Consider the following 25,334-nt stretch of genomic DNA (forward strand, 5'->3'; position numbering starts at 1 on the left):
ACACCCCTACTATATGGACAAAAGTAAATCAGTAAGACGTCTGACTTTTCAGCATAAAGTTGACGGCACACAATTGTATAAAATGTCTTTGGATGCAAAAGCATTACATTTTCCCTTCACTTGAACAAGGAGACCGAATCCTGTGGCAGACAATGCCCCTGTGCACAATGCAAAATCTATGAAGATCTGGTTTACATGGGTTGGAGTGAAAGATCCTGAGTGGCCTGATATAGAGCTCTGACCTCAACCCTACTGAACATCTTTGGGATGAAATAAAATGCTGAGTGCACCCCAGGTCTCCTCTCCTCACTTACATCAGTACCTCTAGCTGAATAAGCACAAATTGTCACAAGCACACTCCAAAATCTAGTGAAACATCTGCCCAGAAAATAGCATATCCATGCTGGAGCACTCAATTACTGACTCCAATATTATAGAAATTCAAGAAAAACACTAATATCAGAGTGAAATTATTATTTTATAATATCATTAAGTCTTTTTTGCCATATTTTGTCTTCTGAACAGTGTCATCTGTTGTATTTTTTAGCGAATAATAGGATATAACAAGTACATTATAAGTATATAATACACTGCACACACACACACACACACACACACACACACACACAGCAGTGGATAAACGCTTAATATGCTGTTTTCATTTTGCATGCATGAGCATCATTTGAATATCTGCATATTAATATTATTTGTTTAAAACAAACAAACCAACCAACCAATAAATGAATAAACAAAAAATAATGCTATTTTGCCTGTAAGACCAGTGCTCAATATATTAAAAACGTGTATATTAACAGTGTATAATGCTTCAAGCAGCTTCAAGCAAATATTAAATTTGATTCAACATTACATGAGTAAAGCCATGTGGTGAGAGTTAATTAGACCTTTGCTGGCACTGATGGTCTGCAGCACCATCTCAGCTGCACCACGATCATGAAGCCGAGCCTGCTGATACAGCAACTTCTGCTTCTCCATCTCCTTCTCCTGCAAGTAAACAATTAATGATCATTGTTAAAAAAAAAAGCTCTCATAATCCACTGTCCACTTTTCTACTTGAATTGCTACCATTTATAAGTCCTACTGTTTAATATGCCATGACCAGAGATCCTAATTACATCTGATAACTTGCTGTGTGTTGAGTAAAGCAAAGTTGCGTTGAGTAAATCTGCTTGGGGATTATTGATATTTAAATCCAGGTAGTAAGACTGAAATCTGATCATATAAAACACTTCAGCAGCTACATTTACTGAAGAAATAATATAAATACATATTGCAAATACATAAATATAATAAATTTATCTCTACAGCCCCACCCCCCTCTGATAACCCCACACTGTAACATAATCCCAGAAAGATGTTTACCTCAAAACTCTTCACCTCCTCTTCTTCGTCTTCCTCTTCATCATGGCAGCTCTGGAAACGGAATAATAAAACGTGTTAGGAGAACCCATCTGGTGATTGATGATTATAGCGCTGGCTCTCGGTGCACTGATTCACTCCTCATGCATGTTTCTCAGTAGGGATTCTTACCTTGGCCATGATGTCAGCATAGGCCATGTAGAGGCTGTCCTCCTCCAGTTTACTGCAAGATACAGGTACAGGATTGTGCATTCGTATTTATAACCACATAGAAATCACGAACACTCTGTTTTATCGTGCGCTCTGTGTTAACTAAATCAAGTCTCTCTAAAAAAGATGATCAGTTCACGAGTTGTGACATTATATCGCCCAGGAACAATATGATGAGAGTCATTTATAGTGCAGTTATCTGAGAGAAGTGTTTAGTTTCTTACAGTTTTGTCTTGTTTCCACTGACCCTGTCTCTTAATGTTCATGTAGGCTGATATAAATACATTTACATTTATGGCGTTTGGCAGACACCCTTATTCAGAATGACTACACATGACCTTTCTCAGGGCTTTGCTCAGAGGCCCAGCAGTGGCAGCTTGGTGTGGCTGGGATTTGAACGCATGACTTTCAGATTCAAAGTCCAATGCCTTAACCACTGAGCTATCACCTCCACGGAAGGCACTCATAGTGGAGCAAGGAAGGACAACCACATCAAACACTGCTGGGATTTAAACTCAGTATCTCCTGTTTAGTACCGAGGCCCTTTAACTAACTAAGCCAAAGCACCACAAATGGTATACACATAGTGTAAGCTCACGATAGATAGATAGATAGATAGATAGATAGATAGATAGATAGATAGATAGATAGATAGATAGATAGATAGATAGATAGATAGATAGACAGACAGACAGACAGACAGACAGACAGACAGACAGACAGACAGACAGACAGACAGACAGACGCGGCAAAAACATATGTAGATAGATAGATAGATAGATAGATAGATAGATAGATAGATAGATAGATAGATAGATAGATAGATAGATAGATAGATAGATAGATAGATAGATAGATAGATAGACAGACACAGACAGACAGACAGACAGACAGACAGACAGACAGACAGACAGACAGACAGACGCGGCAAAAACATATGTAGACAGACAGATAGATAGATAGATAGATAGATAGATAGATAGATAGATAGATAGATAGATAGATAGATAGATAGACAGACAGACAGACAGACAGACAGACAGACAGACAGACAGACAGACAGACAGATGCGGCAAAAACATATGTAGACAGATAGATAGATAGATAGATAGATAGATAGATAGATAGATAGATAGATAGATAGATAGATAGATAGATAGATAGATAGACAGACAGACAGACAGACAGACAGACAGACAGACAGACAGACAGACAGACAGACAGACAGACGCGGCAAAAACATATGCAGATAGATAGATAGATAGATAGATAGATAGATAGATAGATAGATAGATAGATAGATAGATAGACAGACAGACAGACAGACAGACAGACAGACAGACAGACAGACAGTAGATAGATAGATAGATAGATAGATAGATAGATAGATAGATAGATAGATAGATAGACAGACAGACAGACAGACAGACAGACAGACAGACAGACAGACAGACAGACAGACAGACAATAGAGAGATAGATAGATAGATAGATAGATAGATAGATAGATAGATAGATAGATAGATAGATAGATAGATAGATAGACAGACAGACAGACAGACAGACAGACAGACAGACAGACAGACAGACAGACAGACAGACTCGGCAAAAACATATGTGGACAGACAGACAGACAGACAGACAGACAGACAGACAGACAGACAGACAGACAGACAGACAGACAGACAGACAGACAGACAGACAGACAGACAAACAATAGATAGATAGATAGATAGATAGATAGATAGATAGATAGATAGATAGATAGATAGATAGATAGATAGATAGATAGATAGATAGATAGATAGATAGAATGAATATTTCTGTTAATGTAAATCTTGGAAAAGCTTTTTTACTACATTTTGGAATAAGACTGTGAGAACAATAATAAGGTCAGGTACTGATGTTCCGTGAGGATATCTGGGGTTCCATCTGATTATCAAGGTTCTGTGCATACACTAGAGCAAGCCATGTCTTCATAGAGAGTGCTTGTTCAGAGGGATGTGATTCAGATGGAACAGGTTTGTCCTTTTTTAAATGCAGTAAAGGGAAACTGTAACTCTACAGCATACAAAAACAGTCTATACAACGCTCTGCCTTGAGCTTTGGGGCATGGTGTCTGGTGTCCACAAATCTTTCTCCATACAATGTAATTTTGTAACCTTAAAAAAGTTAAATGCTATTGATGTTTTAAATGTAATAAATGCTAAGTCCATATATAAGACAGTGGAGTGTAATGTAATAAAAGTGAATATTACAGTCTATTAAAGAGCAATAGAGATAAAATAGAGGCAGGAGAATACTATTTCCAGTCTGAAACAAACCATTTCTCTGTCAGAGCAGTCCTGCTAAACAGCTGAATGAGCTGGTGCAATGGGTCGATGTGTTTAACCCCTTCATCCTCCTCTGATGGCTCCTCACCACCCGGCTTCTACAACACAAAGAACAACATTTCAGCTCCAGCTTCATCTTAATGCCAGTACTGAAACGGAGAGGACACTAGTAACAGGAATGGACAGGACAATATTCTGTGACTTTGATTTCTAGGCTTTTAAATGTATAAAATCATGACGCCACACAAAACATGAAATACACTTACAGCCAAATCTTCGATGAGCTTATCTTCAAAATAATGCTCCTCCGTTTCAATCCAGGACTTCTCATAGCCCTGCAGGAACAGGTTCACGGCTCTGTGCCTGAAATCCATACATAAACAACACGCATTTCTCGGTAATGAAGAATGAGGATGACAAAAATGATCAAGAATTGGTTCACCAGATGATTGCAGGACAAAAACATTTGTTTTTCCAAATATTTCGAGCAGCTGTATATGTTTTTAGTTTCTATCACTTTGCTATTTTCGAATGTACAGTATATGCTATTGTGAAAAGCTTACATACAATTAAAGCATGTTAGGTCTTATAAATAACCAAAAAAAAGAAAGAAAATGAGAAAAATGTGGAGCGGAATCTGACTAGGACTTCGCTTTAATGCAGCAGATACACTTGTTTGTGCTCCTCATTTCTTCTTAGAGCAAATCAAGCTGCTCCATAAGACAGGGTCAAGTTCATGATACCTGGGCAGGTTATAAAGAGGAGCCATCCTGAAGCAGGCGACCACCGCACGCTTCCTCTGCTTAGACAGCAGCTTGTGCCACACGGCCTTCTTACTCCTCTGAGGATGTTCCACCTGAGCAAACACACGGCATTCACTCTGACAGCAAGGCTTTAGCACTGCAATCAGCACTCCTTCAAGGTCCTGGACATTTTGGTTTGCATATTGACGCTATATTAGCAAACATTTGTGGACACCACATCATCACACCATCAATCCCATTCCAGATTATGTCACGTTTTGCTGTTATAATGACCTCTACTCCAGAGGTGGAAAGTAACGTGTACTCGTTTTACTATAATTAAGTCGTTTTTTGTGTATTTCTACTTTTAAAAGTAGTTTTAAAAAAAATTTATTTTACTTGAGTATGTTTTGTTTGATGTATTGTACTTAACTTCATTTTAAATCATATACGAAAAAAAAAAAGACACATTAGACACAAGTCTGTTGCATTTTTTTTTTATGTTTTATTATTGCACTTTAATATGTAAAATATGTTCTTTCAATAAAAAAACTAGTTTGAGATGTATGTCCTCTTGTCCTTTTTGAACTACACTAGAATCCTTTTAAACACACTTGAAGTAACAGCACGTTTACTTATTTCATATAATATTAGAATAGATTATTTTATTACTCTTTCCTCCACTGCTCCACTCTTCTGGGAAGGTTTTCTGCAACATTTTGGAGTGTGGATGTGTGGATTTTGTGCTCTTTAACCACATGAGCATTATTGAGATACTAAGTCATCCTATACAATCATGTGTTTTGTTATATTCCAATAAAAAATTATGAAATGTGAAATTACCATTTTTGTTTTAGACAAAGCTGTTTTGTGATATAAATGTTATTTCTCTATGATTCCGTCAAAAACTGTGATTTGCAGAGTTCGGCTGTGATCGCCGGCAAGGCACAATGAAGTGCAGAGAGCTCTGCCTCACCTCGGATTACGCAATCCCAAAGTGAACTAAGCATGGGGAATAAGCGTGTGCATGTGAATCTCACCAATATACTGTTTGTATACTCTGTCTTTGCATGTCATCGCCATAGTCTACGTAACTTGTCTCTCACATTTGTGTAAAAGATGTTTAGGCTTGGGGGGGAGGTGGTACTGTAGCTCAGTGGTTAAGGCTCTGTGTAACTGATCAGAAGGGACGGGATATAAACCCTAGTATTACCAAGCTGGGCCCTTGAGCAAGGCCTTTAACCCTTATTGCTCCAAGGGTGCTGTATAATCTCTAATATAAGGCACCTCCCTTTATCTATGGATTTTCTGCTACCTTATGTATCACTTCACTGTTAGGTGTGAACAATGAAAGGATGTGAACAGAAAACAGAGGGAAGTCAGGCGTCTGGCGAACAGCCATGGCAGACATACTTAAAAATTTAAAATCAGGTAACAGAAAGAGATCGTACACAGAGACCTCAAAACAAGCAACACAGGGGTTTCAATATAAAACGTGACAAACTGAAAACACACGAGTCAACAAAAGACATGATGGAGACAAGACATGGGGGGAGACCAAAACGAAATGCAAACAGCAACAAAAACACATTCATTAGGGCATTTGGCAGACGCCCTCATCCACAGAGACTTACATTCACCTCATCCATACAACTGAGCAGCTATAGGGTTAAGGGCCTTGATCAAGGGCCCAGAAGTAGCAGATTAATGAGGTTTAAACAAGTGCATTGCCTTAACCACTAAGCTACAACGAAATCTAGCGTATTGCTCGTAAACACGCAGAGACACTTTGTGTGCAGTTGGACGGTGAGGAGGAAATTCAGCCTAGTGATGTGAAATCGATTCTAGGTCACGTCCCCTCTTATCATCACTGTCACTATCACAGAGCAGCTTTACAGAACGCCTCCTAATGAGCGCGACGTCATGCAGTGTGCTAGTCGATGCGTTCTGAACTCACCTGGTCCAGATGGAAGAGCACATGAGCGATGTCCAGCACTCTCACTACAGTCTTCTCTGGGTCTGAAGTGTCCTCACTGCGGTTAGGCATCTCCTTATAGAGAGCCATCTGCCAGCGAATAGCAGGGTCCTCCAGCTACACACACACGCCAAAAACACATCACTTATTTAATATAAATTAACACATCGATGTACATATAGTATTAAAACCAGGGGCGTAGATAATTTTTTATAAAAATTTAATTCGTCCCCCTCACTTTTTTAGTGGAGGAAAATTAAAAACAGGTAACACTACATATTTCGTCCCCCCACTTTTGAAATGATGACAGTAGTCTTGTAAGGCATAATCCACTAAAAGCTGATCACAGGGAAGTCCAGATAAACAGATTTCTTCTGCTCTAGCCTCTAGCAATACTTTGTTCTTACCAGTGGTGTAAAGTATTTGAGTAAACGTATTCGTATAAAAGATATAAGCCACTTTTACTCTCTACTCAACCACATTTATGACTCAAAAGACTTTTTACTTCACTTATCAATACCAATTATATTTTGCACCTCTGCTTGAGGGACTTCGTAGTGCTGTCCCCTTCATTATCAGTCCAAAAAGAGCTCAAATTAATTCCAAAAATCTTTAACAACCATTTTTTATTTTTATTTTTTTAAGTTGAATAAAAATAGACTGAAAGGTGCACCATATGACTTTTAGCTCCAAATATTTGGTTTTACTTTATCTAAAGTTATTACATTATTTATTTGTCCATTGAATACCAAATAACTACTTTGTGACATGACACTGTAATTGAGTTTGTTAATTAAAGATCCCTTTTTTTTTTTTTAAGATTTCTTTGTCTAGTTTGTTTGACCACTGGTTCATGTTGATTTTCGGTTAATGCAGTGTTGCGGTGTACAAAAGTGACTTGTGTTTTAGGAAATTAAACCCTTAAATCAACTGTTTTTGGTTTTTCACTAACGTGTGTCTTGGTGTTGAGGACTTGTGCATCTTTGAGCCTACGTTCAATATGAGTCGAATATAATGTTCAAATTAGATACTCAAAGACTTATTATTGAAAATTGGAGACTTTTTAACTTGTAACGTTCTCACATTTTATATTTTACATCAAAAATCATTTATAGCAGGGGTCACCAACATGATGCCCATGAACTCCAGGTAGCCCCCAGGGACCACATGAGGGCCTTTTCTAAAAATAGCTGTTTCCTACTTTGTTAAATCATTGTGGATAATTATTATAAGAAATCATTAACATGATCAGTGTCTTCACATAGATGAATATCATTAATTATTGATATTAACATATAATAAAAGGTAAATTGAGCAAATTTGTGATTTCAGATCAAACTGAAAACTGTGTGTATCAAACTGGTAGCCCTTCACATTAATCGGTACCCAAGAAGAAGCTCTCAGTTTCAAAAAGGTTGGTGACCCCCTGATTTATAGTATCTAATTGTGCTACCCTTAAGAACATATTGACAGATAATTTTTAGCAATCATTTAAACAAAAAAGCAGTTCTAGCAATAAACTGGGCAAAAACAAGACACGGTGCTGAGGACAGAATAAACTCAAGCAGCCGGCTGTATGAAGTTTGCTTCTTGAGGGTTGTAGTGAATTTTATTAAGTTTAGCTTACAGCTTAATTCTGCTCTATCATTAGAACAATTTTTTTATCTGATGTGGAAACGGACAACAAACTTCATGTTCAGAACAAAATGGCCGCCACGGATTGTACAATGCAACAGTAAAATATCAAATCCGCCCTAAATTCTGTCAGTATTTGTCACAGCATGGAAGCAAACTTCAGACGTATAAATACGGCGATCAGCTACCTTTAAAAAGTTCTATAGTGCATGCTTTGTGCTACAGCTCATCCAGCTGTGGGATGCTCTACACACCAGCGTGCTACATCTGAACATGCTGTAACGTGCAGGAAGGCAGGAGGCCGCGGGCTTTGTGTGTCTAGAGGCGTTATCCGTAGGGGAGGACTTTTTCATGGCGCTTAGGGTCACGCGTGGCTGCCTCTGGATGGAGAAGTCCAGCGTAGAGGAGCGTTTGAGGAAGGGCAGGCGTTTGTGAAAGAGCATTTCTTGGGCCTGCGGCTTGGGCTGGCGGCGGTTCATCCACTTCAGGACGATGATGAGGCGCTTGACCAGCTTTTTGAAGTGAAAGACCCGGTACTGATGAAGTCATGCGGGGACATGCAGACATGCAGCGGGTGTGGAGCAGATAGAGACAAACATAGTGAATGAGCATGACACGGAGATGATGATGATGATGGTTATACATGCGAATGCTGCTGCGCTAATCGGATAGACTACAAACCAGATTGGGAAATTTAAATTCAGGGTCTGTTTAAAAGACAAGCATTTTCTAAATCCACAAACATATTTATAATCTAAAATTTTCATATTGCAAAACCTGTGTTCCCCGACCAAAAAAAAACAAGGTCCACCCGGCGATCTCATTAAATTCGAGCAGTGGCAGCATGGTGGTGCTGGGATTTAAACTCATGGCCATCCTAAGCTACAGGACCACCTCCTAGTTCAACATTAGCATTTCCTGTAGTGCAAAAGCATGTCACAAAAACAGAATCCAGCATGATGGAGGTGCTAAGCAGAAGTAAACGGAGCATAAGAACACTGAGGTTGTAATGAGAGTTAGCTTTACCAACATAAACACCATGCTAGTGTCCGACCTCTCACCTTCCCCTGCAGGTGGAGATTATTACGGACCACCTCTCGAACTTCATCCTCTGTGTCTTTCTGTGGATAAAAAACCAACCAGTTCACTATAAAGTTCATTACAACGTCACATTCATGCGCTGACTCTCACATTGCTCGGCATTGTGACCTTTTCATGGACGTACTTTAACATTCTTTTATATCACAAACTGTTTGTACATAAATAGAGAACCACATTCCCACAGTTTAACTGTAACTGTATGTTATACAATTATTTAATATACTTACATGTATAGCATTTGGCATACATTTGAGCAGTTGAGAGTAAGGGGCCTTGCTCAAGGGCCCAGCAGTGGCAGCTTGGTGGTGCTTATGAACTCATGATCTCAATTCTTTACCTTTTTCTAAAATAGTGACATTCCACAATGCAACTGTCATTATATTTGTAAACACAATAGCCAGTAAGCTAGCAAAACTAGCTTTCAATGAATACATGAATTTAATTAATTAATTAATTACATTTAATTAATTAATTTAATTAATTGATTAATTAATTAATTAATTCCAATGAAATAACTTTTAAACAATTAACTTAAACTTTAAACATGGACTTAAAAAACAATGTATGCCTAAATGTGTGTAGAAATATTGCTTTATATGTAATTGCAGTGTGTGTGTGTGTGTGGTGTATTTTCGCAGTGCCTGGTTGAAGCGATTCTTGGCCAGGGCGATGAGCTCCTGGTCTCCAGGAGCACAAATATTCAGACCAACAGGAAGCAGCCTCTTGAGAGCGGCTACAATCAGCGACGTCTGCATGGAATACCGGTCACCTCTCTTCTTCATCTTCTTTCTCTCCTGGTCTGACACTGCCCCCTGTGGACCAGTAAGCCAATGTGCAGGCAGGGTATTAAACTGGATAAATCTCACTTAATTGCTGTAAATAAGAGGTTTATACACACACACACACACACAGTGATAACACTCTGAGGGTTTATACACTATGGTGTACTGATAGTTATGCAGGAGTAACAGCCGAGTCTGTCCTGGCTAAAGAACTTACTTAGAAAGAATTTATCGAATTTATTTAGGACAGTAAATTGTGATAAGAGTAGAACAAAAAATTTTCGAAATCAATACTACTTTATTTGACTTTTTCAGACATTTAATAGGATCCACATTGAATGTTTTTTTAATTTTTTTTATATTGGAACAATAACCATTTAAGCCTTGACATTTAAAAATCAAGTGATCAATAATGATGATCCCAGTGATCAAGTGATGAACTCAACAGTGATGGACAGAGATCAGTGCTGCCAGATGTTACCTGATGTTGACTTTTCATTACCTCAGAATGACTTTATTGTACTTTACAGGATCTTATACCACATTTAATTGTTAGAATCTGTTTGGTTAGAAAGTGTACATTATTTCCAGGTAGCTGTGGCTGTATAAATGTTGGTATGGTGATGTACGTGTTCTTACTTTGCACAGTAAAGTGACAGGGGACAATAATCTTTGTGCTGTGTTGCATCACAGTGTTGTTCCATATAAATGTCTCAGTGTTGATCTAGACAGTGACCTACAGTATGTTTAAAAATGGCGATGAAACACGGTAAACTGATTCGAGTGTGTGTCGTCTTACCTTGGACATTTTGGACTTGGTGTCTGTAATAAGGAACGACATGTTGTTGATCTCGTTCTGAACAACAAAGTTCTGTTCCTCCCGTTTGAAATTCTGTAAAAGAGCGTTTTCGACTGATTTCAATGCAACGGTCCTTAAAAGGCTCGTTCACCGGGTTCTGCGCACATCTGCCTGAAGCTGAACAACCTCGGAAATGTTCACAAACTCTGTTGCCTTGTAGAGTCTAAAAACACACTTGTTTTCCACAAAGCACTAAAGATATGAATGTATATTTGAATAGACTGACAATGACGAAGCGTCTGTCTAAAAGATTTACTGTTATTATTACAGTTCACTTGTTCTGGAGTGACAATGATTGATTGCATGCTAGCTGGTGATTTGCTGCTGGACATTTATATATATACAAATATATGTGTGTGTGTTCATTTACATGGGATTTGGCCCAGAAGATGAAGACCTCTGCCACCATGCGGAACAGCTCCTCAGCCTCTTGGTTTGGTTCTTTCAGCCACTTTGCTCTGAAAACACCCACAGTGAACTATAAACTCCCTTACACAGACACACACTTCAATCTAGCTTTACGTGGAAATAGGACACTACACTTCATCACACCTTCATTCTCATGTATAGATAGCCTAGAAAGCACCTCTCACCTGTTATAATCGACGAATCGGATGAGGAGCGGATAGAAGGCGTACAGGTCACGCACCAAGATGGTGAACTCGTCCAGGATGAGCAGCTCCGACTCGGACATCTCCCCACGGCCTTCTGCCTTCATGTGCTCTTCATCCAACAGCACTGTAGCCGCCTTCTTCTTTAGCTTCTCCATTAACGGAAGGAAGTGCGTCTTTAAAAGCTGCGGCCGTGCTTTACTGATGATGGGCTGAGAGAAAACTGCAGGAGGGTAAAGGAATCAGGAGGCCAGAGAGAAGTGAGAAAATAATCAAAAGAGATTTTAGCATAAGAAAATATATATAAAATTTGGGCAGGAAATACAGTATGTTCAAAAGGCTTTAAAAAGGTCTGGAACAACAGGTGCTGTTCGTGGTTGCACTTATAACCAGATGAAGCTTAATTTGTGTGCTAAATACACAAACCTAAAGTTAGAGCAGACTCATGCCTGCATTCCACTTCCTTAGCACATCAGTGCAGGACATGCCTGTCTTGTCTTTATAGAAGAAATAATAGTGTTTCTTATTCTTTTTCTTCTTGCCTTTCTAGAATCACAGCTTTTGGATGTAATTGACTTACATCCAAAATCATGCTTTTACTGGGTCTTCATCAATATCATCATCTTTCTTTAACTTAATTTATGGACGTTCTACAGTATTGCAGCTGCATGACTACATACGTGCTCTGGACTATTCATGAGCAGATGACACAGTGAGGATAATGTGATGATAAGACCACTGGTTCAATGATTTAGTCTTTTTTTTTTTTACCTAATAAGTTTGTTCAATTTGTTGGCTGCTTTTATATGCTTTCAGAACTGACTCAGAAACCAGCACCCAGAATCGTCATGTCTAGCCATGACCCTTATTCGAGTGTGTATTCCATCGTTGCTGAATAACAACTCGGTATCCACATGTCCGCACTAATGAAACAAAGTGGTAACAATCTCATCATATTCTCTCTCTCTCACCCGCAAGCCTCTTCATCCAGGCTCCTTCATCAATACCCAAGTTGTTGTAGATGATCTTGAGGATGTTGCCTAGTAACGTGTTCATGTGCTCAGAGGTGAGAGAGGTGCAGCAGGTATCGGCACGCTCCGGGTTGCTCTCGGGTCCGTGCTCCCACCAATGAGACATGTAGCTACACAGCATGGGCAAAACCACCTCCATCACGTGGGGCATTTGAGTGTAGCGCATGCCTGACTCAGCCAGCTCCATGATCTCCTCTAGGGCTTTCTCTAAGGATGGGACTAGTGGACACGCCTCTTCCACCTGAGCGGGCAAACCGGACGCTGAGAGAGAAAGACAGTGAAAGAAAGAAACAGTCAAATATACGCCCCCCCCACCATTAAATGTTTATTAAATGAGATGTTGAACATCTCAGCTCACCTGTTCTCTCTCTGGAGCCTTTAGTGTTGTAGATAGAGAAGCTGTTGTATTTGTTGAGATGGGGTTCCAGGAAGGCCACAGGGAACGCACCAGAGAACGCAGCCAGGCACTCACCAAGAGCAGGCCGCTGCCTATACAATACATTTAAATTATTCCTTACATTTATCTCGTTATAGCATTTATTCTGAACAAATCTCACACCAGCATTATATTGTAGATGGTAAAGCTGCTTAATATTTGTGACATGTATATTATAGCACAGTAAAGTTCTTTCTATGTGTATCCCTGAGCACAGAGGGTTAAGGGTTTCTCAAGGGCCCCAGAAGGGGCATTTTGGTGATTCTTACCACTGAGCTGGCACTTTTCCCATAATAGTAAAACATGCAACATTAACTGACTCTTGTATTCATTATAGAAAGGAAATAGGTGTGCTGTCTCTTCTTCATAAACCTGAGACTTCTTCCTAATACACTATAAAATCACGCTGCATTGAGTTTATTACCTTTCCACATAGATACTTTTACTGGTGCCGAGGGAGTAAAGGCTGTTAAGGATCCTGTAACAGGAAACCTGGACATCATCCACTGTTAAAAAAACAAACAAAAAAACCCTCGATGCATTTAATATACTAGGGTGAGAAACTTAATTTACTAATCAATATTACAAATGTATTTGGTTATTTATCTAAAGATTTGGCAATTTATCTCTCCTTGCTTTCAGCAGGAGTTTCATTCAGTCATTCATCAAATAAATAATAAATACTGACATCAGTTAACACATTTTTAACCATTATTACTCCCAGGCCAAATATCAGGTGTGTACACTACATGGACAAATGTTTGTGGAAACCCAACCATTAGATGTGTATGTGTTTTGTGAACAACCCATTCCACATTCAGTCCCCATTTTCTGTAATAACAACCTCCACTTTTCTGAAAAGTTGTTAGTCTAGAGTTTAATGTTTAGAGTGTAAATATATTTAATCATATATTTTTTTTGTAAATGTCATTTAGTAAAGCATTTGTTAAAACTGCTAAAAGATTATATATGATTGTTAACTATAGTGGTGGATATCGTTTATATATATACACACTGACCAGACATAACACCAATCAGGCATAACATTATGACCACCTGCCTAATATAGTGTTGGTCTCTCTTTGGCTCCCAAAACAGTCGAGCATCAACAGCATTAACTTCTTCAGAAATGAATCAGACCACACAGACCATGACCATGTCACCGGTTCACCACTGTTCCTTCCTTGGACCATTGTTTATAGATACTGACTGGAGACCTGCACGGGATGAATTTTTCCATCCCGCTCCCCCGCAAAAATCTATATTATATTATATTAAATATTTACTCCTGCTCTCGCCCGCAATATTTTAGTTTTGCCCCACTACCGCCCACAGGTAGAGATCTGCACGGGACAGATTTTGTAGTCTCACTCCCACAAAAATAATTTTTTTATTTAATTTCAGTTTTCAGTAATTTAGTAATTCCAGTGTGAATGAATGAATGAATTAATGTGTATATATGTATTTAGTTTTATTTATTTTTTTAAGACCAATTTGCCGGAGAATAAAATAATTCGTGAGACTCCCGCAAAATGGCGTTAAATATATATATATATTTATTTATATTAATATTAATATTAATATATATATATATATATATATATATATATATATATATATATATATATATATATATATATATATATATATATATATATATGAAGATTTTAAGTAGCCTGCTATAGAGCTCTGACCTCAAACACCTTGGGGATAAATGTGAACACTGATTTCACCCCAGACTTCATGACACCTTTGTGTCTAAATGAGCACAAAACTTCACATTTCTTTTTGGATTACAAGATTATAATTAGCTAAAGAAACGAATATATTTCTATTTCTAGACATTTGCACTACTTTTAAGCATTTAATAAAATGTACACCTGGCAGATCATTTTGTTTCTGTCCGTAAATAAATGCGTAACAATCGTACACTACTGAAAACTATTCAAGTAATTCCTTAATGCTTAAACTAAATAGACTGCGGTAAGACCAGGGTTGTGGTGCAGGTTTTGTGAGGTTCCACCTCACGCACTACATCCCATTTTTCATGTTTTATACTCACGTATGAGGTCCTCTCCGAACACGTTTTGCCCGATGTGCTCGAACAGTGAGGACAGGACGGGCAGCAGAGCCACGGTGGTGTAGTTGATGATCTGGGTGACTCCTCTTGGCTGGGATCGAGTGTGTGTGAACTGACCCTGGCGTAGGTTTTCCATCGTCCTCTCCAGGTCCTCGGCTGCATTTTCGAAAAACGCCCGCAGCGCCGCTTTTACTGACTCCAGCCCAGTCTTCATAACTGTCCTGCAGAGGAAAGAGGGACACAGTGTGACCTGAAATCTGTCAAAAATAAACAAATAAATGAACAGATTTGCTAACAGATATCCTTTAAACCAATGAAATAAATCTATTTCCAGGATACTCTAAATAGAACCTCAACAGTTTTCAGAGTGTCTGATAGATATATTATTAGTCTTGACCTAAATCTCCAATTTGTTGTGAGAAGTCGTGAGGGCACTGACCTGGCATCTAACGTCTGTCCCAGTATGTGAAGACAATTCACGATAGAAGTGGCATCGTTTCCTGGGAATAGAGTGAAGCGCAGCTGTCAGTGCAAAGCAAAAACTCGACACTTTCTCAACCTACCGCAGAACTAAAGCAGAAAACACACACTACCCAGATATAATGGGATAAATTACACACTGGTAAAACTAAAACTACTACACTGGTATTAAAACTACTACACAATCCAACAACTTCAATGTTTATGGACTATTTTGCAAATTTTTTCTTCTTAACCAAATGTTTTAGAGCCACAAACTCTCCATGCATTCTAAAATTCATTTAGAAATAAAGGAGAAATAAAGGTGACACTTTTAAAGGCTCGACACACCTTTTGCACAGCTTCCAGTTTTCCCTGTGTCCCAAATTGCACAAGTTGTAATGCAATTTTAGGCTACGACAAGCTCACAATCATTCAAACACACACACACAGTACCGTAGTACCAGTGACAGTGCAGAAAAACTTGCGATAAAAGGAAGGAAGGAGTAAAAACAAAAAAAAAGTTGAATGCGATGTGATAGAATGCACACACACACACACACACACACACACACACACACACACACACACACACACCATGCCAAAGCCAAACAGTTAGAACAACCTTACCAAACAGAGATATCCTATGTCTGACAAGGACTCCCAGTTTGCAGAAAAGACTAAGCGAGAAGAAAAAATCGGTGGATGACAAATAAAGAAGAAGAAGAAAATAGAATGATTAGTAAACTAAAAAAATAGCAGTTAAAACAATTAAAAACAGAGATTATAAATCTAAGCAGATTACATGAGGATTAAACAGGCTTGAAAAGAGCAGATTAGCATACAAGGTACAGAGAATTACAGCACTTTGAAGAAAATTAATGCAATATGAACTCAGGTCTGGTTGAAGAAAACACTGTGTATGAAAACTACGCTGCTAAGATTCAATTAGAGAGGATTTATGCAATGTTATTATAAAATGACAATAAATTAAGATTTATTCAACTTATTTCGAGCTATTTGTACCCAATTTAAGATGGAAGAAGACTCGTACTATTGGCAGATAATTAAACTAAATGAACACATTGATTTCCTGCCAGTAGAAAGAAGAAAATAGTTTTAATGATTGAATGTATTTTTATATTTGGTTAATTCTGTTATAATAAAATTGCCTTAATAAATCTCATTATCTTTTCACAAAATATACACAATAATAAGATTTATTCTGGTAAATAATCACGATATCGGCAAAATGTTCGAGTTTAAGGACCAAAAAAATAAATAAATGTTTGGTTCTAATTTATGTTGCATTTTATTTATTTATTTATTTATTTATTTATTTATTTATTTATTTATTTATTTAGGCTAACAGTGTCTGGAGAAACACTGACTTGTGAGAAACCTTAAACAGAAAGGTGTTTAGAGAAGGTCCCACCTAAGTATCACCACATATACACACACACACACACACACACACACACACACACACACACACACACACACACACACACACACACACACACACACACACAGCACTAAGACATCAAACGTTCTGGAGTGTTCTAGAGAAAAGCCCCACCCCACCTGGTCACCATCTCCTTCTCTTTATTAGAAGCATGACCGCCGCTGCTGATCGGACGGATGGCGGTGGACAGGAAGTAGAGCCGATGGTTCTTGAAATACTGGTCAACCAGAGGCAGAACAACCTGTTAAAATACAAATCAGTGTTTTTAGTATACTCTGCTTTTGGTACATACATGCGGCTTCTTATGATTTTCTAGAGCTTTTTGAGGGCTAGAATATAAAAAGACATAGGAAGACTAAGGAAAGGAGTATGGAGTGTGTGGAAAAAGAGCATCTAATGAAATAACTTTTGGAAAAAGAACTTTGAATGTCTTTAGTAATAAAAAATTTTAAAATGCAAGAAAATCTACTGTGTTTATAAAACAACAAAAAAAGAACTTGATAAAGTAGAGAACCTTTCCAAAGAACTTCATCTGCTGTTCATGAGGAATTTTCTCTCCCTTTGGTCGTGTAGTAACATCTGAAACACACAGAAAATGCAGCAGCAAAAAAAATTATTGAAGGGGATGTAAAGAAAAGCTATTTTCAGGTGCAATATTTCATTTACAGACTACATACAGAAAACTACATACATACAGAAAACTCTTTCTATGTCTATATTTTACATCCATCTATCTATCTATCTATCTATCTATCTATCTATCTATCTATCTATCTATCTATCTATCTATCTTATATATATATATATATATATATATATATATATATATATATTAGGGCCTTAAATCTGTTAAAATATTTAATTGCCTGATGGTCATGAGTTAACTTGTGGTTAATTGCAACTTAATCACACATTTTTATCAGCTCTAAACATACCTTAATTTAATTTTACTTTTCAAGTATTTAATAATCTAATCAAATTATGGACAAATAAGGTGTCAGGGATTCACCCTGCCACGCCCCCCTCTGTAGCTGTCAGGGATTCACCCTGCCACGCCCCCGTCTGTAGCTGTCAGAGATCCACCCTGCCACGCCCCCCTCGATAGCAGTCACGCTGCTTCCCAAGATTACCGACAGCTGTGGCTCATGAAAGATCAGACTACATAAACTCACGTTCTTGAGTCACAGGCTGTCGGTCGTTATATTGTCAAGCTGGACAATCGCGTGGCTGCTCGACCGCCGGCTGTATATGCGAATTCCACTTCCGACTTGGATTACTCATTGCCGAAGGCTTTATGGATTATGCTTGGGACATTCGAACTCATAGCGGACAACGCGTATCGAGCGGATGTCTTTGTTTGTTGTTTTCAACGGCTTATGAGTGTTTCTGTGTTGTACGGTTGTTGAAATAAAAGGACAATGATCGGACTATATCGGCTTCCGCGTCTGCAGCCTGACAGAACGACCGACCTATACCGAACGCGGATTCGCCATTCCGCGATTCCGACCGCAACGGATCGGCAGCTGAACCCGGCTTCGGATTTCCTCCGGAAGCTCAGTGCCGCTTCTCGCGGTTCATATCCACAGAAGCCGGATCATGAGAGCGCGGCTGCGCCACGCCCCTCAGAGAGCGCGAGGGGATTACCGGCTCGTTACTCGGGAAAAAAAGACGAATTGGGCGGATTTCTGCAAGGCATCGGCGAGTATGTGGCTGTTAACATTTCCCGGTTTCCTTCCGAACGAGCCATGATTGCCCTCTGTATTTCCCTCCTGTCTGGAGAAGTTCTTGCCAAAGCCAGCTCACTATGGAGCGCCAAAGGGGGCAAATTCGGCTCACTCGCCGAATTCAGCGGGCTGCTTCTGGGGAAGTTGGGGTTAGAGGTGGTGGATCTCCACTACAGTCCCCTTGAGGAGGAAGGTGCTCCATTCCAAGGTTCTCAAGAGCACGCGGCTCCGTGCCGGGTCTCCCATGAGCCTGCAGCTCAGCCCCAATGTTTTGATGAGAGGGCTGCTTCATCTCAGGGTCTCTACCAGCGTGCTGCTGTGTTCCAGGGTTCTCGTGGACGCACCACACTATCTCCGAGCGCCGGCGAGCACACCATGCCGTCACAGAGCTTCTACAGGCGTGCCGCTCTGTTCCGAGGTTCCCGTGGGCGTGCCACGCCGCCACAGTGTCTCCAGGAGCGTGCTTTCCCGCCACAGTGTCTCCTCCAGTCACAGAAGGTGAAGTGACTCCTCCGAGTCCCTTTCCAGACAACGCCCCATCCCAGAGCCCCTTCCAAGGCGACATCTCGCCCACGGAAAGCTCGGCTCCGACCCAGGACCTCCAAGAGAGCTCCGCCCAGCTCCAGGTCCCTCCAAAGAGCTCCGCCCAGCTCCAGGTCCCTCCAGAAAGCTCCGCCCAGCTCCAGGTCCCTCCAGAGAGCTCCGCCCAGCTCCAGGTCCCTCCAGAGAGCTCCGCCCAGCTCCAGGCTCCTCAAGAGGGCACGACTCCGCTCCAGGCTCCTCCGGAGAGCTCGTCTCCGCTCCAGGCTCCTCCCGAGAGCTCGTCTCCGCCTCCGAGCGACCCCACGAGCTCGTCTCCGCTTCAGTGTCCCAAAGAGAGCTCCACTGATGTCGTGGACCTCCAGGCGAGCCCTTCTCCGCTCGTGGATCTCCAGGCAGGCTTCACCTCATTTCCAGGCTGCTCAGTAGGCTCCGATCTGCTCCTAAGGGTCCCAAGGAGCGCCCCTACGCCCAGGGGTTTCCCTGTGCACTCACCCCGGCTCCAGGACTGCGGAAGGAAAGTTGAACCGCTGCCCCCGGGTTCCACCGACGGCGACGGCTCACCCCACAGTCCCGCAGAAGGCGACGGCTCGCCCCCAGCGCCCGCAGAAGGCGACGGCTCGCCCCCAGCGCCCGCAGAAGGCGACGGCTCGCCCCCAGCGCCCGCAGAAGGCGACGGCTCGCCCCCAGCGCCCGCAGAAGGCGACGTTTCGCCCCCGGGCTCCACAGAAGGCGACGTCTCGCCCCCGGGCTCCACAGAAGGCGACGTCTCGCCCCCGGGCTCCACAGAAGGCGACGTCTCGCCCCCAGGTCCTCTTCAGGACGACGGATCGCCCCCGGGATCCCCGCATGGCGACGTCGGTCCTCCGGGTCCCTCTGACGGCGACGTCGGTCCTCCGGGTCCCTCTGACGGCGACGTCGGTCCTCCGGGTCCCTCTGACGGCGACGTCGGTCCTCCGGGTCCCTCTGACGGCGACGTCGGTCCTCCGGGTCCCTCTGACGGCGACGTCGGTCCTCCAGGTTCCTCTGACGGCGACGTCGGTCCTCCAGGTCCCTCAGAGGGTGGTACGACGTTCCTGGTCTCCGCCCGGGATGTCCTCCACTCCCCGGTCATTGTCATGGTTGGCGTCCAGTTCCGGTTCCCCGCCATGGAGGTCGCTCCGGCTCCAATCCCCGCCAGGGGCTTTACTCAGCCTCCCGTCAGCACCGAGGGCGTGGCTCCGTTCCGGATCCTCCTGCAAGGTGTTGTCCCATGCCGGCTCTTCGCAGAGGATGCTCACCAGGCCTCCGTTGCTCCCAGGCGTCTAAGGAGGCCTTCCTCGGAGTGCCCTGGCCCGCCTGGCATAGGTGGGTTTTGGGGCGTCAGGTGTCGCCCCTGGAGGGGGGGGTACTGTCAGGGATTCACCCTGCCACGCCCCCCTCTGTAGCTGTCAGGGATTCACCCTGCCACGCCCCCGTCTGTAGCTGTCAGAGATCCACCCTGCCACGCCCCCCTCGATAGCAGCTTCCCAAGATTACCGACAGCTGTGGCTCATGAAAGATCAGACTACATAAACTCACGTTCTTGAGTCACAGGCTGTCGGTCGTTATATTGTCAAGCTGGACAATCGCGTGGCTGCTCGACCGCCGGCTGTATATGCGGATTCCACTTCCGACTTGGATTACTCATTGCCGAAGGCTTTATGGATTATGCTTGGGACATTCGAACTCATAGCGGACAACGCGTATCGAGCGGATGTCTTTGTTTGTTGTTTTCAACGGCTTATGAGTGTTTCTGTGTTGTACGGTTGTTGAAATAAAAGGACAATGATCGGACTATATCGGCTTCCGCGTCTGCAGCCTGACATAAGGATGGTTTATGCAAATGCATGTTTATTATTAATGAAACCAAACTCAAAATATCAAAAATATTCGTTTTTTTTATATTTTGTTTTATTTTAAATTTGACATTTTAAGCTTTATATATATATATATATATATAATATATATATATATATATATATATATATATATATATATATATATATATATATATATATATATATATATATATATATATATATTATGTATGTGAGGTGAATATTCACTGCGATTCAATGTGTTTTATTCATGTGTCTGTGGACAGAGATGACAAAGGAGGCAGAGAGCGCCCCCTGTCTGTTCACTTTATTATACAAAAGCACAGCGTTTTGTTCCTATTATGAGTGTGTAAAAATAAAAGTAGACCCTTTACAGATTCGAATGATGTATTCTCTTATCTAAACGATCAAAAACACAGAGTAATTTTAATTTGTTTTGGCATTTTTAGTGGAAAACATGCCACAGAACCACGTTTGTTGACCCCAGAGGGAAAATCCTGACATTTCCACATATCGACGGAGTGAATGAATGAACGATGGAAGGAATGAAGACATTTGTTAAAGTATGCTGAAATAAGTAGAACAGTTAAGTAGATCATACACACACACACACAAATGCAAACACACACAAATACACTTAACACACATCTGTATTAGCCAAATGGGGTCTAATAAAGGTAAACTATTTTATTACATTTTTTCCATTTATTCAGTTATAAAAAAATTTTTATTTGTGCCAATTTGATGAATGAATTTCATATAATAAAAAATATTGCATTAATTTCATTTATACTATTTAATATTTTTTTATATTTAGTAAATATAAAAAATATAAATTTTATCAAATTTTACCCAAGAAGGCATTTTTATTAATTTCATTGTTTTAAAAATATAAACTGTTCAAATGTTTACAAATGTTAAAAAAAACCTGCATTGATGAAAAACGACAAGCAATTTTGTTTTGCATTGTGAATTTCGTGTACCATTAATTATATGTGTATAAATACAGTGAGGAAAATAAGTATTTGAACACCCTGCTATTTTACAATTCTCCCACTTAGAAATCATGGAGAAGTCTGAAATTGTCATCGTAGGTGCATGTCCACTGTGAGAGACATAATCTAAAAAAAAATAATCCAGAAATCACAATGTATGATTTTTTAACTATTTATTTGTATGATACAGCTGCAAATAAGTATTTGAACACCTGAGAAAGTCAATGTTAATATTTGGTACAGGAGCCTTTGTTTGCAATTACAGAGGTCAAACGTTTCCTGTAGTTTTTCACCAGGTTTACACACACTGCAGGAGGGATTTTGGCCCACTCCTCCACACAGATCTTCTCTAGATCAGTCAGGTTTCTGGCCTGTCGCTGAGAAACACCGAGTTTGAGCTCCCTCCAAAGATTCTCTATTGGGTTTAGGTCTGGAGACTGGCTAGGCCATGCCAGAACCTTGATATGCTTCTTACAGAGCCACTCCTTGGTTATCCTGGCTGTGTGCTTCGGGTCATTGTCATGTTGGAAGACCCAGCCTCGACCCATCTTCAATGCTCTAGCTGAGGGAAGGAGGTTGTTCCCCAAAATTTTGCAATGCATGGCCCCAGTCATCCTCTCCTTAATACAGTGCAGTCGCCCTGTCCCATGTGCAGAAAAACACCCCCAAAGCATGATGCTACCTCCCCCATGCTTCACAGTAGGGATGGTGTTCTTGGGATGGTACTCATCATTCTTCTTCCTCCAAACACATTTAGTGGCATTATGACCCAAAAGTTCTATTTTGGTCTCATCTGACCACATGACTTTCTCTCATGACTCTTCTGGATCATCCAAATGGTCATTGGCAAACTTAAGACATGCCTGGACATGTGCTGGTATAAGCAGGGGAACCTTCAGTGCCATGCATGATTTCAAACCATGACGTCTTAGTGTATTACCAACAGTAACCTTGGAAACGGTGGTCCCAGCTCTTTTCAGGTCATTGACCAGCTCCTCCCGTGTAGTTCTGGGCTGATTTCTCACCTTCCTTAGGATCATTGAGACCCCACGAGGTGAGATCTTGCATGGAGCCCCAGTCCGAGGGCGATTGACAGTCATGTTTAGCTTCTTCCATTTTCTAATGATTGTTTCAACAGTGGACCTTTTTTCACCAAGCTGCTTGGCAATTTCCCCGTAGCCCTTTCCAGCCTTGTGGAGGTTGTTAAAAATCATATATTGTGATTTCTAGATTTTTGTTTTTAGATTATGTCTTTGACAGTGGACATGCACCTACGATGACAATTTCAGACCCCTCCATGATTTCTAAGTGGGAGAACTTGCAAAATAGCAGGGTGTTCAAATACTTATTTTCCTCACTGTATATATATATATATATATATATATATATATATATATATATATATATATATATATATATATATATATATATATATATATATATAAAGAATAAATTGCATGGGCCAGTACATATTCTAAGCCATTGTAGACTCGGTAAACAGGTGTGAAACTTTCCAGATGTATGAATTCGATACTTTACTTAAGCACTTACCAAATTCCAGCATGTGTTCATGAGCCTCATCCACATACGTGATAAGTTGCTGCAGAAACGTGTAAGCAAAGCGCTTTTCGATGGATGGAGTGTCGAGTTCTTGCTCCTTCATAGCCCTGTACAGAGCGCATTACAATTTCAAATACATTAAAATGGACCTGTGACACCACCAAAATCCACTTTATCTCATGCGAAATACTTGCACATGAACCAAGCACATTACTGCTATGAAAAAAGAGTTCAGTTCAACATCCATGATTTATTTAAATATACAAAAAAATAACTTTGTAAATAGTTTTGAAGTTATAATGGGAATTGTATTGGTTTTATTGGTCTCTGCTCTCTACTGTTTACTTGGTGGCATCTATTAGATACCATTAGAAACATTAAGCATTTAGATTCTAAGTTCCTACACTGGCTTCTTTGGCTTTGATGAATACTACATGATTGGAATCCATTTGATAATAGTTCTCCCACCTTAAAGAAGTGTATCCGTTAATCTGAAGGAACTTGAGGATGTCTTGTGCTTTTTCTTTGTCTTTGGATTTCTCTTTGGCAGTTAAAGTGTCATAGGGAACCAGCAGTGGGTGGCTTCCTCCTCCTACAAAATAAATCATCAGGCAAAGAGAAGTGAAAATTGTAGTCTTCGGTCACAGGTGAATGGCTGAACAAGTACAGAGGAGAAACGGCTGCCAAATCTCATAGCTTTTTGCGCAAACCTCTTATCTTTGAAGAAAAAAAAAAAAAACAGGATGAGATGTTGGGATTACAGAGCAGGTCTTGAGATGAACAAGTGAGAAAAAATATCAAAATATATAAAAAATAATCATGTAAATATTAGCAAAAAATTGGGGAAATAAACTGGGATTTGTTTGAATAAGTGGAAGAACTGGGCACTAAATATGCACAAAAGGTCAGTCCAATATATATATACATTCTGGTTTTGTGATGCCAAATGGCTAAATGGAATTAAAACTATTCATATTTGTTTTTCAGAATAATCACCTACAATTAGACTACAGATGTTACTCCTGAGCTAAGGCAACCCTTTACCTTCATCACGTAGCAGTGAGGTCCTGCCTTTAACAAGTATTTCATTTAGGAGAGAGGAGAAGGCAGGTTAAGAGAACGCAACATCACATCTACTACACTAACACATCACACTTGGGTATGAAGGTCATGTAGAGCACGGATCTCATCCAGGACGTACCTTTGGCTTCCAGTTCGAGCTTCTTCTTTTTGGCCCAAATATTATGATAGTTCTCAGCAAGCAACTCTGCCATAGACTGCAGGTCAAAACCCAAACACAGAATACATGATAAATGTACGAATGTAAGTGATTTGGACGATCACAAGTTATTACAATCGGCTTTCCACTCACGTGCAGATCCCGGGACAGGGTCACGTTGCTCATGTCCACTGGACGAGGACTGAATCCATGAGCGCCCTCTATGGACAGCTACATAAAACACACATAATTAAACTCCTGGAATTTTGGCCACGATGTCATAAGGTTATAAGTTCACTGCAATTTTTTTTGTTTGTTGCTAAACTATTTAAACAGCAGCA

General features: G+C 40.5%; 1 protein-coding gene across 10 annotated transcripts in view; it reads right to left on the minus strand.

The window, feature by feature from the left end:
* The window catches only part of ryr2a (ryanodine receptor 2a (cardiac)), a 245,986-nt gene that overhangs the window by 39,032 nt on the left and 181,620 nt on the right, over positions 1-25,334 (minus strand). For all 10 annotated transcript variants that reach the window (XM_083556368.1, XM_083556369.1, XM_083556367.1 and 7 more), the window contains 24 exons: positions 25,147-25,224; positions 24,976-25,051; positions 24,243-24,366; positions 23,766-23,881; positions 17,611-17,675; positions 17,216-17,337; positions 16,262-16,311; positions 15,612-15,672; positions 15,155-15,393; positions 13,517-13,598; positions 13,015-13,145; positions 12,597-12,917; positions 11,608-11,848; positions 11,385-11,472; positions 10,955-11,047; positions 10,015-10,185; positions 9,334-9,393; positions 6,620-6,754; positions 4,663-4,775; positions 4,186-4,282; positions 3,911-4,017; positions 1,549-1,600; positions 1,381-1,431; positions 903-1,002 (listed from right to left, as the gene is read on the minus strand). In XM_083556368.1, the coding sequence (XP_083412494.1) occupies positions 903-1,002; positions 1,381-1,431; positions 1,549-1,600; positions 3,911-4,017; positions 4,186-4,282; positions 4,663-4,775; positions 6,620-6,754; positions 9,334-9,393; positions 10,015-10,185; positions 10,955-11,047; positions 11,385-11,472; positions 11,608-11,848; positions 12,597-12,917; positions 13,015-13,145; positions 13,517-13,598; positions 15,155-15,393; positions 15,612-15,672; positions 16,262-16,311; positions 17,216-17,337; positions 17,611-17,675; positions 23,766-23,881; positions 24,243-24,366; positions 24,976-25,051; positions 25,147-25,224 (2,773 nt within the window). The remainder of the gene's footprint in view (positions 1-902; positions 1,003-1,380; positions 1,432-1,548; positions 1,601-3,910; positions 4,018-4,185; positions 4,283-4,662; positions 4,776-6,619; positions 6,755-9,333; positions 9,394-10,014; positions 10,186-10,954; positions 11,048-11,384; positions 11,473-11,607; positions 11,849-12,596; positions 12,918-13,014; positions 13,146-13,516; positions 13,599-15,154; positions 15,394-15,611; positions 15,673-16,261; positions 16,312-17,215; positions 17,338-17,610; positions 17,676-23,765; positions 23,882-24,242; positions 24,367-24,975; positions 25,052-25,146; positions 25,225-25,334) is intronic.

This window comes from Silurus aristotelis (genome assembly GCF_946808225.1).
Source record: "Silurus aristotelis genome assembly, chromosome: 12".
Lineage (NCBI taxonomy): Eukaryota > Metazoa > Chordata > Actinopteri > Siluriformes > Siluridae > Silurus > Silurus aristotelis.